General features: G+C 39.5%; 2 protein-coding genes and 3 pseudogenes across 4 annotated transcripts; 3 read left to right on the top strand and 2 right to left on the bottom strand.

Annotated features, from left to right (window-relative positions):
• Positions 1-155: 155 nt before the first annotated feature.
• Positions 156-1,966, bottom strand: LOC104764465 (UPF0725 protein At1g02770-like). Its single transcript, XM_010488001.3, has 6 exons — positions 1,839-1,966; positions 1,527-1,658; positions 1,179-1,362; positions 967-1,064; positions 787-876; positions 156-679 (listed from the first exon to the last, which is right to left on the bottom strand). The coding sequence occupies exons 1-6, from the start codon at positions 1,932-1,934 to the stop codon at positions 215-217; spliced, it is 1,065 nt and encodes a 354-aa protein (XP_010486303.1). The 5' UTR covers positions 1,935-1,966; the 3' UTR covers positions 156-214.
• Positions 1,967-2,525: 559 nt separating this feature from the next.
• Positions 2,526-4,155, bottom strand: LOC104764464 (ubiquitin-like-conjugating enzyme ATG10; annotated as a pseudogene). The gene is made up of 5 exons (XR_015591207.1): positions 3,556-4,155; positions 3,321-3,391; positions 3,127-3,226; positions 2,952-3,051; positions 2,526-2,837 (listed from the first exon to the last, which is right to left on the bottom strand). The product of XR_015591207.1 is annotated as a ubiquitin-like-conjugating enzyme ATG10 (transcript).
• A 430-nt stretch (positions 4,156-4,585) lies between these two features.
• LOC147920093 (uncharacterized) lies at positions 4,586-5,182 on the top strand. Its single transcript, XM_087502251.1, has one exon. It carries the CDS (start codon positions 4,586-4,588, stop codon positions 5,180-5,182), a length of 597 nt encoding a protein of 198 aa, XP_087358377.1.
• A 3,127-nt stretch (positions 5,183-8,309) lies between these two features.
• LOC104764463 (uncharacterized) lies at positions 8,310-11,692 on the top strand (annotated as a pseudogene). The gene is made up of 10 exons (XR_015591206.1): positions 8,310-8,445; positions 8,573-8,856; positions 8,971-9,296; positions 9,393-9,600; positions 9,733-9,827; positions 9,916-10,007; positions 10,260-10,377; positions 10,465-10,550; positions 10,875-10,926; positions 11,012-11,692. The product of XR_015591206.1 is annotated as an uncharacterized LOC104764463 (transcript).
• Positions 11,693-12,179: 487 nt separating this feature from the next.
• Positions 12,180-13,323, top strand: LOC104764462 (uncharacterized; annotated as a pseudogene).
• The last annotated feature ends 18 nt before the right edge of the window (positions 13,324-13,341 follow it).

Genomic DNA, 13,341 nt, shown 5'->3' with positions numbered 1-13,341 from the left:
ACACTTAAAAGTCTACATTTTTTTATTTTTTTTTTGACAACAAGTCTGCATTTTATAATGTACCCAAAAATCAATATTCAAAAACATTACGGAGTATTTTGTTAAAGAAAAAGTAAACATAAAATTCAGTTTTTAATGTACATTGAATTGTAAAGTAATCAGAAAATTCAATATTTTTAAATTATTTTATTGAGCGCAGAATCAAGCTGCACTTTTACGTTTCATGGCTTACACATATTTGAAAAATCCAGAAAACACACAAAATATAACTGCTTAGTTTAACCCATATTTGAAAGTTAACGCATATACGGCGGCAGCATATACGTGACCCATATACGGCGGCAGCAGGCAGCATATACGGCGGCAGCAGCAGCTCCGGAGCACGACGCACAGCGTCTGTATGTGCGGGAGAGTTGAAAAAAGTAACAGGGTCAATGTCTATGTATGGATTCTCTCCAATCAAGTGACCCATGAGAGACAATCGTCCTGTATCCTCATTGAGGATTCTTCTAACTATAGCTTTACGTTCATCATGCTCACCAGCAACCTGAGCCTTGGCCATGCCCTTAAAAGTAATGTAGACCACTGCAGTTTTGGCGTTGAGTATCTCATCTGGCGGCAGCATATCTTCCTTGGTTTCTATCACGGCTTTCACAATCTTCAGCTTGGACAGATCGCTCTGCAGCAACAGCAAAAGTTTTCCACAAGTTAATGATTATATTATAACCAACAGTTCCACTCACTCATGGTATGCCATTGATATGGAGAAAAAAAAACAAGACTTACATCTGAGATACCGACCCTCTCAATTTTACAGAGTACAAGTTCCAAATACAGATAAATCCAATCATTGTTTAGAAACTCCGATTGCTTCATCTAAATGGAAAAAAAAAAAAAAAACCAATTAAAAAAACATATCAACGATCAAGATCAGAACAAAACAAAAACTGATGTTGTTAATCTTACCAGGTAAAATCGGTTTGTATCACTGAAAGAATCCGGCCACTGAGGCAATTCATCAGCCACTGAAAAACTAGGTATGTGGGGTTCCTTGGTGGTCATACCTATATATATGCAACAAGCAACAATATTAATCAACACCTATATATAACAATATTAATCAGCAAGAGTGAGATTTTTTTTATAGTGAAAAGCGAACAATTGATGTTTGGATTTACCTCTAGGTCTAGCAATTTCAACGATTATGTCCAACCTGCCCACACGTTGTTCATCAACAAGAACCTGAAAAGTTTGATGCGAACCGCTAACCGAATCTTGTGCAAGCAAAGTGATGTAGTAAGGGGACACAAAATTCTGCAACTTGTTATATTTCGTAACGGCCCCGAGCTTGAAGTTTGTCCCCTGGGAAAGAAGAAGAAGTTGAATGTGATCATTCGTATATATATATATATATATATATATATATATATATATATACGACAAGCATGCTGCTGGAAGTTGATATATCAACACACCAAGCAAGAAGAGATGTATATGATGTGGGAGACAAGTTCTTCTTAAATTACCTCCAACATATTGTAACGATGAAGCCCCGCACTAGCATAACGTTTGACCAAGACGGGACACCGCCGTTGACAGTCGTAGGCTATCAGTGGAATGGCCCCTAGTGGTGCTTCGATTCCCTCGACATCGAAACGCTAATTAGGGGAAAAAAAACAAAACAAAACAAAATACTCACTTAGCAACACAACAGCTCTAGGGTTTTAATTCTGTGCGACAACCCTAGCTAAAGGACGAAACGAATATCTTCAACTCCAACAAACAGATTCTAAAATTAAATAAAAAAATCTAAAAAAGATAGAAAGGATTACACATACATCGGATTCATCCAGTCGACGCCAGTAATCGTTCACCTCACGGCATAACATCTCGTGATGTTCAGCCCCAAACCTCGAAATCACGGTGAAATCCATATATATATATATATTTTTTTTTCTTCTTTCTTGTTAACGATTTAGGTTTACCAAGACGATATATATTATACCTTTTTTATTATTATTGCGTAAATTCATTTGTGGGCTTTTGTTGGGCCTTCTCAACTAGATTTTTCTTTTCTTTTAATTCGACTTTCTTGTTGGAAACCTTTGCATAAAACGAAACTTTTCAGGAGGAGAAAGATGTAAAGATTAGGGAGCTGAGTGCAGAGCTTCGCCGAGAGAGGGAGCTTTGATCTTAAAGGAGATGGAAGAACATTCCAACCATCTCTCCACTAACATCAATAATCGTATCCAAAGTGTTAAGAGAAATATATACTTTCCACCAACCCCTTTTGCAGAATAAACAAGACAGTTCATAAAAGCTCATCATCAGATTCTCTTAATCCAATGTTCTATTTTTCATTCTCCTAAACAAACAAAAGGAAAGACAAGATTGAAATGTATTTATTGACAAAAATTACATTGGCTAATCAAAATAAAGCCATGGGACTTGGGAACCTGAGAGACTCATCATTTCAACTCATTATCCTCCTCCTCTGTAAAACCCAAATTTTTGACAGTTATTGATTCATCAGTATCAATGCCAGAAAGCCTAAATGGCAGTAGAGATGTAAAAACCCAACAAGAGCAGAGGAAACCAGAGTCACGAGAGTCTTTGCTGTTGGCATCTAATTACATTCTATAGTTTGATAACAGAAGATGGCTACTGATTCAGCATCTCAAGAGGGATCCTAAGACCAACCACCTGCCCAAACAACAGAGAACCATGAAACCAAGTACAAGTCAACTGGCATCTGACATCCAGAAGAGATGCTACTTTGGGAAAGCAGCTTGATCCAATCCTAGCTTGAACCATGGCCTGTTCAAATATGGATGCTCCTGCGATTGATTGTTGCATAGAGATTCTTCAATACCGTATAACCAAATCATACACATAAAACGGACATTGTTAGTAATAATTACTATTGATTTTGATTTCGAGAGGATAGATACCTCCTGTGTTATAAATGTCCACTTAGATTGAAGCAAAAGACTAACAGAGCATGAGGGCAGAGATCCTTTTCAATGACATCCAAAGATAGAGGTTGTCCACCTATGTGATAACAAAGATGATTTTCAAACTAAACTGAAGAACCAACCACAAAAAAGGTCCTAGAAGGTTATATACCGCTGGAGTATCCTCGAAAATATAGCACATGAACCTTGTATGATGCACTATAAACTATATGAAAATCATAGTAATGTGCTTCCTTTTCTTGGTTCAGAACCTAGCAGGAAACAAGAAAAGACCAATCTCAGTGATTCCACAATTCTGCTTCAAAGATGTTGACAATGAGAAATTTGCTTGAAAGGTTAATGTACCAAGATTGTGTGATCAACTGATTCTTCTTTTTCCGAGCACTCAGCAGCTACATTAAAAGATTCATCCTCTCCTATTCACATAGAAAAGAAGAAGATTACAAATAAGTACCTCAAGTGAGCTGAGCTGAGAATGAGGATATTCTCGAGCGACAAGTAACCTTCCTCCTGCTAAATAACACAACAAGACGAAGGGATCAAACAAGGTTGAATTATGGAGATGGTTGTTTGTTTTAACCTGATTTGAAAGGTGTAGAGTTCGATTGATCAGAGGAACCCATGACCATGGAGGGAACGATTGGTTATGAGTTTTCCATTTATCGGCAAAAGCTCGAGCCGCTCCACGGTGAGTCTTTCCATCGCTAACGTCTCTAGCTGAATTCATCGGAGGTGGAGCAAACAAATATATAAAAGCTCGCCGTCTCTCTCCGGTGGTAATATTTCAGCATATATCAGAACAACGAAACCGCATTGAACCGAACCTGAGAACCTAAACCGGTTTTTTTCTTTCTACTAAAATGAAGTCATAAACTAATCAAACCGAACCGAACCAAATTTAAACCAGTTTCGAATTAAAACCGCCGCTTCGTCCTCGACAACCTCCGTCGCCGCCTTGCATAAACCTCCGCCGTACTTCAATCTCTCAACTTTATCCTCTCTAGACAAGTTTATATTTTTTTCTTCTGAAAATCTTCTATGATGCGGCATTATTAGAGCTGTTTTGAGCTTGCGTTGTATGTAAAAGCTCTGAATTTGAACAGATTCTAATATCGTTTACACCGCCATGGAATTGGTGAGTTTCTCTTGCTCTGATGTATAAGTGTTAATGTAAGTCTATATATATTTCGTGTGAGGTAGTGGCTAAATATGAAAGCTTTGTGGTTTTTTTTGCAGACATGTCTGAGTAAAGGAGATGGCTTTCACAATCCTCCTTTGTCATATGCTGAATCTATGTGGTTTCAGAATCTTGATTGACTGCCCTTTGTTAGTGTTATTTGACCAAGTCTTTTATTGTTCGAATAAACTCCTAGCTTGTAGGAGTCGTGGTAGTTGAATTGTTCTCCCATGTTTCTTAGTTGTAGAAAATCCTCTGTATGATAAGGAGGTGCAGTTGTTGTTTGAGTTTGGCTATTTAAAGCCCTATGAAATAAGAACAAAGACACGGTTTTGTTCAATCTTTTGCTCTGTTTTCAACAAATTGGTATCAGAGCAAACCTGGTGAGAGCAATTGCGAGAGAGAAAGAGAGATACAAAAGAAAGAGTGAGAGATGTCAGGCGATGGGCAAAGCATGTTGGCGATACCCAAGTTTGACGGAGATTTCGAACATTGGAGCATGTTGATGGAGAATCTCATCAGATCCAAGCAATGGTGGGATTTGATCGACCGAGGCTACGTTGAGCCAGGCCGAGGAGACATTCTGACTGGAGCACAGAGAGAAGAATTGGCGGAGAAGAAGCTAACATATCTGAAGGTGAAGAACTATCTGTTTCAAGCCATCGACAAATCCATTCTGAAGACTATTATTCAGAAGGATACCTCGAAGCAACTGTGGGATTCTCTGAAGACAAAATATCAGGGGAATGATCGTGTGAAGAGAGCTCAACTTCAGCGTCTGAGAAGAGAGTTTGAAGTTTTGGAGATGAAAGAAACTGAGAATATCACAGAATATTTCTCAAGGGTGTTGCCTGTCTCAACTAACATGAGGAACCTTGGAGAGGATATGCAAGATCACAAGATTGTTGAGAAGATCCTAAGAACACTCTCAGAGAAGTTTACATACATTGTATGTTCGATTGAAGAGTCTAAAGACATAGCGAGTCTTTCAGTGGATGCTTTGCAAAGCTCACTTCTGTGTCACGAATAGAACATTGTGAAACATGCCAGAGGATCCAGTAGTAGCGATCAAGTCCTAAAGGTGACCTCGGAGTTCGGTGAGTGGAGTGGAACACGGGGAAGAGGAAGAAGAGGATCATTCAGAGGACGTGGCAGAGGTCGAGGGAGACAAGGCTTTAACAAAGCTTTGGTGGAGTGTTACAAATGCCACAAGTTAGGACATTTCCAGTTTGAATGTCCCGGAGCAGAGAAGCATGCAAATTATGTGGAATTTGACGAAGAAGAAGAGCTTCTACTGATGGCACATGTGGAGCTACAAGGCTCGAAAATAGAGGATTTGTGGTTCTTGGATAGCGGATGCAGCAACCACATGACTGGAAACAAGAAGTGGTTCTTTGAGATGGATGAGAGTTTTCGTCACTCGGTGAAACTGGGAAATGATGCTCGAATGGTGGTGCAAGGAAAAGGCAACATAAAGATCAGAGTGAGTGGGATGATTCAAATTGTTCAAGATGTCTACTACGTCCCAGAATTGAGCAGCAATCTTCTGAGCATTGGACAACTTCAAGAGAAAAATCTTGCAATCCTTATACAAGAATTCTTCATGTTGTAGCAGAGAGGAGAAATCAAACAATCATGAATCTGGTGCGCAGTACACTTACAGAGAGGAGAATGCCGAAAGATTTCTGGGCTGAAGGGGTTAAATGGATCACGTATGTGCTCAATCGCAGTCCCACTACATCCTTGGAGAATCAAACACCAGAAGAAGCATGGAGTGGTGTTAAACCAAATGTGAAACATTTCAAGGTTTTTGGGTGCATTGGGCATGTTCATATACCAGAAGCAAAGAGAACTAAGCTAGATGACAAGAGCTGCAAGTGTATCTTCCTTGGAGTTAGTGAAGAGTCAAAAGCTTATCGTAGGTACAATCCCATTTCTAAGAAAATCATGGTGAGCAGAGACGTCGTGTTTGAAGAAACAAAGAATTGGGATTGGGGAAGGAACAATGCCGATGGTGTTGCCGATGGTGTTAATATCACCTCAGAAGTGCTTGCTTGGGAGAATGATGAAAATCATGTGTTCGGGGAGGAAGAATTCTTACAAGAAGATCCTGAGGTGACTGAAAACGAGGTAGCACAACCAGAAGTAGTGGCTGCAACAAGCTCCAGAGTAGGAGAGGAAACTGCAGCAGAGGTAGCTACAAGCTCCAAACGTGAGAAGAGACGTCCTACTTATCTACAGGATTATGAATGTGGAGAATCCTCTGATGAAGATGTTGTTGCGCACTGCATCAGTGATACGATGGCACTGCAAGTAGTTACTGCAGTTGGAGATCCTGCAACATATGAGGAAGCTGTGGCGTATGGTGTTTGGAGAGAAGCTATGAGGGCAGAGATAGAATCAATCGAGAAGAACCAGACCTGGGAGCTAGTTGATCAACCTGAAGGTACTAATATTATTGGTGTTAAATGGGTTTTTAAAACAAAGTATGATGAGCATGGAGAGTTAGACAAATATAAAGCAAGGTTGGTTGCCAAAGGTTATGCTCAAAGATTTGGGGTTGACTACAACGAAGTATTCGCACCAGTTGCGAGGTGGGATACTATCCGAGTCATCATTGCAACTGCAGCATATCAGAATTGGAGTGTCTATCAACTTGACGTGAAGAGTGCGTTTTTACATGGGGAGCTGCAAGAAACAGTGTACGTTGATCAACCACAAGGGTTTGTGAAGAAAGGAAGTGAAGGTCAGGTTTACAAGCTAAAGAAAGCTCTTTATGGGCTAAAACAAGCTCCACGTGCTTGGTTTAGCAAGATAGAGAGTTACTTTCTTAGGGAAGGATTTGAGAAGAGTGAATCAGAGCACACATTGTTCGTTAAGGCAGAGAAGCAAGGTCAGATTCTCATTGTCAGCTTGTATGTGGATGATCTGATATTTACAGGAAATTGTGAGAAGCTGATCGACGAGTTCAAGGAATCGATGAAGAGAAATTTCGATATGACAGACCTTGGGAAGATGAGATACTTCTTAGGTGTTGAGATACTACAGAGAGAAGAAGGGATATATATCTGCCAAAGGAAGTTTGCTAATGAAGTTCTAGAGAGGTTTGAGATGAGTATGAGCAATGGAGTGAACAATCCTATTGTTCCAGGAGCAAAAATTTTAAAGAAAGGGGGTGGAGCTGCTGTTGACACTACCATGTACAAGCGGATGATAGGAGGCTTGATGTACCTCACCGTCACGCGACCTGATTTGATGTATGTGGTATGTCTTGCAAGTCGCTACATGGAAAACCCTACAGAGGTTCACTTTCAGGTGGTCAAACGTGTCTTAAGGTATGTGAAGAACACTGCAGAACTTGGGATTATGTACAAGCGTGGAGGAAACTCAGGGTTTCAAGCTTATACAGACAGTGATTATGCTGGAGATTTAGATGATCGGAAAAGTACTTCAGGTTTTGTGTTTTTAATGGCTGGGGGAGCAGTCTCATGGAGTTCAAAGAAGCAATCGATCGTTGCATTATCAACAACAGAAGCTGAATACATAGCTGCAGTCTCATGTGCAACTCAAGGAGTTTGGATGGCAAGAGTACTTGGGGATATCGGTCAGGATCATGAAGAATGTATCACAATCAAATGTGATAACAGTTCAACTATCCAGCTCTCTAAGAATCCAGTTCATCATGGACGCAGCAAGCACATTGAAGTTCGTTTTCACTACTTAAGGGAGTTAGTTGGAGAAGGAAAGGTGGAATTGGTACACTGTGGTACTCGAGATCAGCTGGCAGATATCATGACCAAACCACTGAAGCTGGAGACGTTTGTGAAGTTGAGGGAGATGCTTGGACTTGTTGAAGTGCCAAGGTAAACTGTTCTTGCTTACAGCAAAACAGTTTAGGGAAGGAATTTGTTAGTGTTATTTGACAAGTCTTTTATTGTTCGAATAAACTCCTAGCTTGTAGGAGTCGTGGTAGTTGAATTGTTCTCCCATGTTTCTTAATTGTAGAAAATCCTCCGTATGATAAGGAGGTGCAGTTGTTGTTTGAGTTTGGCTATTTAAAGCCCTATGAAATAAGAACAAAGACACGGTTTTGTTCAATCTTTTGCTCTGTTTTCAACACCCTTTGGACCTTTCAGCGATCAAAATCTTCTCACCTGTTCCACATGATGTGGGTTTTGAAGCTTCTGAATATCCATCATCTGATGTGTCTCTGGATGCTCAGAATCCGATTCAGAAGAAGCAGAAACTGGAGAGACAGCTAACTCCTGCTGATTTGGTGTGCGCAGAACCGTGGTACAAATCTGTGAAAGCCTTGCATTTGTGGGAGGCTTCTTTAATTGATATAGTTCTCATCTCCAACCCTATGGGATTGCTCGGATTGCCATTCCTTACCCAGAACCCTGGATTTTTGTGTCTTCAGGTCCTATTGTGAATGATTTTGTTTGCTTGGGGTGTGCATTGTGCTGAGTTGTTACCGCTAAGATGTAGATCTATATGACTGAAGCAACAGCCAAAATTGGACAGCTCATGATGGAAGATCTTGTCTCGATGCATAAGGAATTCAGATGTTTTTATGGACCCGGGGACTCAATTTATCCTGGATGGATACAAGATTTAGATAGTCAAGAGGTACCAGCCCTTGCTTAAAAAAGTTGTCTTCGGTGAGAGTGGTGATGATCTGGGCAGTTGGATGCGTCTGTACAGGTAACTATTATTATTGGCTTGTCTAACTATCTGTTGCCCCGTCATTAGTTACCAGCTCTTCAAGTTTTCATGTTTTTGATTTCTTCTTTACTTTATGTCCAATCTTTTCCACAGTTTAGATGATATAGAGAGTTGCATGAACAAGGTTCAAGTTGTAAAGTTTGCTGAAGAAGTTTGTTATAATGGGACCTTGATCATCAAGGCCCTAATTTCTGGTCTAGATATTGGGGCTTGCAATTGGTTGTTCAACGGACCTAATGGAAGTCTAAGTTATGTGTCAAACTCCATCTTAGTTTCACTTAAGTTTTGATTTCCATGGTCTCAAAGGAACCGATGTGATGGTTTACTCAGATATCTCATGCCTCCAGTCTTCTGCAGAAGTTACTGAGAATGGTTGTATTATCTCCCAACCCGGATAATAATTATTTATCAACAATCAGGTAACTCTCACATATGACTTTATCTTACATTTATTAGGATGTTTGTTTGGGACTTAAAGTCGAGGATCTTTCTTCTTTACTGTTATACTTTTTTAGTAGTGACAATAAGGATGAAGACTTGGCTGCTTCATTACTAAACACAGAAGACAGCTTATAAGAGATGGAGAAACTAGCTTTTGTTTGTTCATGTGCTACAGAATCTGCTGATGCTGGTGGCTCAACCTTGATAACGATTACTCGTGTTGGGATATTTCTGCAGCTCCTAGAGCTAATGTCAGATTATATTGAATCCTCGTCTCTGAAGGTTGGATTTCTCTTTCTTATTATTCTATAGTTTTACTTCTCTTAAAATTATGAAGCACCGAAAAAGGTGATTTCACTTGAAATTATTCTTTAGCTCTGTCTGACTAAATCACTCTAGTCTGGATTTGCTTAGGTTCCAATCTTTGTAATATCTTCCGTGGCAGAAGAGCTATTGTCATACGCAAACACCATACCCGAGTGGCTGTGCGAGCATATCGACAGGAGAAGGTATACTTCTGCCAATTTTCTTGGTTAATAATCACTGAATTTTTTATTTGAGAAAATGAATCAAATGATATTTTGATTGAAATCGCAGTTAATTTCAGGAGAACCATTATTTGGCCATCTTAAATTCATTAAAGACAAGAAGATCCATTTGTCTCCTGTCATTCACTCACCCAACTTAATGTAAGAAGGGGTTCATAGTTTTATCTCTGCAATCACTACTTGATGAGTTATTTTGCGTGAATGCATAGTTTGCAAACACATAGCCACCCTCGTTTATAATTGAAAGTATCATCTCTGTTCCCCTTAAATCATTGCTTAGTTCAGTAAAATACCTCGCATAGAATCTGCAACCTAAATCTTGGGGTGGGGTGATTCCATTTCAAGAAGTATATTACAACATTCACTAATTTTTTTTTTAAGTTATACGAACAGAACGAGTTGGCAAGAACCATGCATTGTATTTGCTCCTCACTGTAGTTTGCGGCTTGGCCCTTCAGTCCAACTTCTTCAGCGTTGGCGTGGAGATCCAAAACCATCGCTTGTTCTTGAGGTTTTTATATCTTTCTCTCTTTCCTAGCTCCATCAGATGATCCAGTGTGAATCTCTGTCAATCTATCTGATTAGAAATGTATTGCAGGATGGAATTAGTTCAGGTTTAGCACTTCTCCCTTTTAGACCAGTAGCGATGAAAGTTCTCCAATGTTCATTTCTTTCTGGAATAAGGTAAGGTTTGCCTTGCTGTATGATTAAAATTACATTTCATTCTGGTGCTTCGTAGTTGTTTTTTGTTCTGTCTTCTTGAATTAAGGAATCTGAGTTGTGCCTGCACAAAATAGGAATTAGCATGGGTTCCTGTGCAAGGGCATACCTACCTTGAGTGATATGCCTTATCGTTATTTAGCGACCAGCAATTTCTCACTATCTCCCAAATTATTAGTTTAAAAAAAAAAAAAACATAGCAGCTAAAACGTTGAGCTTGTTCTCATGTAGTCCACAGGCCAAATGTGTAATCTGAAATTTGCTTGTCAACCATGAACCATTACTCAGATTGCAAAAGCTCCCAACACTTCTTTCCGTTTTGCAGCCAAAGATTGTTTTGGTAACGATTCTCGTCCACTTAGTTTAGAAATCTTTCCATCGTGCATCTGTTTATATTCATCTATCTGATACCATTTTATGAATAGGTCCCTGATGCTGTCAGTCAGAGGATCAATCTTACTGAGATGAAGATAAACTCAATCCTGAATTTTTCTGAGAACCAGACGCTTGTTGTGCCAAGAATTGCAGACAATCTAAGCGTAGAGATTACGACAGTACTGGAGCTGGAGAAAACTGAGACAACGTGAAAACTTTGGTATTGAAAGATTAAAAGGTGAGCTTCTGATGGAAGATGATGGGAAACACAAATTATTTACAGGGTTGGAGCAAGAAGAAAGTTCAGGGAAGGCTCGGCCATTAAGGTATTGGGGCACAGTGGCTCAGGAACCACTTTTGGGCGCGTTACTGAAAATGGGAATAAAAGGATCTATAGAACACAGCACATCTGAGAATGGATCAGAAAACAGTGTAATTCATATAGCAAATCCTAGCAGTGGCCTGATAGAGACCTCAGAGATGTGTGCTGCTATATTGTAGCAGAAGATGAGAATGTAGCCTCTCAGATCCTCCAGGGGATTGATGAAGTTCTTGATGGAGTTTAGAGGATGTATCAGCTGACTGACCCGGTCTATCAGTGTATTAGAGTGACTGAATTAGATGATAGATCGTGTAAATATTATGATTTGTTAGTTTACTGGAATACTCTTTTATGTATTTTAGAGTCTCTGTAACATACTATTGAAGGAGAATAACAGAACCTCTTCCCATTTCTTCTTCTTCTTCCTTCTCGACTCTAGTGCCTAAAGTTTGCAACGTCATTCATGAAGTGTCTTATATCAAGTTTTCAAACTAATGCATTTTATGTTTGTAAAAGTTGCATTCCCCGAATCTTTTAGTTTCCAAAGCAAGTTGCTAATATTTCAACTACTATTTAGAGAAAAGCTAATATTTCAACTACTATTTTGTCTTTCTTTCTCAACCTACTCAAACCTAATACTCTTCTTTCTTTCTTTTTTTATGAAATGTCTACCTTAGAAAATTGGGCTACACCCACTAACTCACTAAGACAGAGAGAGAACGAATCAACATCTCTGCTTTGATATCTACTTTTGGGTCAATTTATTAGCTTTATAACGTCTTCCTCTTTCACATAAAACAAGAACACACAACTTAAAATATATTACTAATTTGCATTTAGAAGGGGAGAAGTAAGATAGAGATATACGAGCTAATCTCTGTAGCCATTTAAATAAATCAGAGAGTTCAAGTTTTTAAGCTATGGCGATGTTCAAAACCTTATCCTTTTTGTTCTTCTTATGCATGGAACCATGTCTGCAGACGTGAATTCCACGTTTTCTCTCAATGGGTTTGTAAAATCCCCGAGCTTTGACAAGAGTGTTGCTTTGTTCCGAGACTCGAAGCTGGTCAATGACAGTTCTTCGATTCAGCTGACTGACTCAGTGAGTGGAAGCGTGGGACGAGAGGAATTAGAGATCTTTCTCGACTCACTTCTCGGTTTCTTCCGTGTCCAGTGAGATTGGTGATGTTGTCTTGGCTTTTCTTTCTGGTGGTTCCAACTAGTTTCCATCTTATTAGTCTGTTTGGTAAGAGGGATAACAGTTCCTCTGCTTTAGGGTTTCTATCACACTATGCAAAGAACGAGACAGTTGTCGCTTTTGAGTTTGATATCTCCAAGAGTGGAAACTGTGCAAGAATCCTAATTGGTAGTCCTGAACCTTCTAATATCAGAAACCTTTCGTTTGTTGGTGACTTAATGATGAACAATGGAGGGACTGTGAGCTGTATGATTGATTACGAGGCAAGTTCTAAGAGAATGATGGTTCGATTCAGAAAACCTAGTTCGATAAAGCTGTTTGATCCGTTCTTCTCTTTCTTGGTAGACTTGGCCAAGTTATGGGAAGATGGTCAAGTCATAAGCCTCTGCCAATGCGAACTCTTCCAAGGCACATTTTCTCCATTCATGGAGCTTTGTAATAAGGCATTCAGAGCCACTTGAACCGAATGAAGTTTCCACGGAGGAGAAAGAGGGTCGAGGGATTAGTGAGTGTATATGGAAAATGCTTGGTGCTTTGGTTTTGGGTGCAGCTTGTGGATCCTTAGGGGCAATGTTGGCTTTGTATCTCTGGAAGATATGCCGTGTTAGGCGGTCAATGGCGGTGGTTCCACAGGAATGTGCTATTGAACAAGGCAAGAAGTAGTGACTAGTTTGGTTTTGAAAAGGTGTCTTGTGTTGTGGTGTAAATGTAAGATCTATAAACCGTAGTATCCTTCTTCTTCTATGGCTTTTATACTTGTAAAATCTAAACTGTGAGAAGATGTAGGCTTATTGATATGTTGTTGCTCAATTAAGTTAGTTGTTGATGTTGTTCTTGATCCATTTGAACTATCATCAGTG

This window comes from Camelina sativa, chromosome 19 (genome assembly GCF_030686135.1).
Source record: "Camelina sativa cultivar CO46 ecotype springtype chromosome 19, ASM3068613v1".
Lineage (NCBI taxonomy): Eukaryota > Viridiplantae > Streptophyta > Magnoliopsida > Brassicales > Brassicaceae > Camelina > Camelina sativa.
Note: the sequence above shows the minus strand (reverse complement) of the source record. Positions and strands in the feature narration are given on the sequence as shown.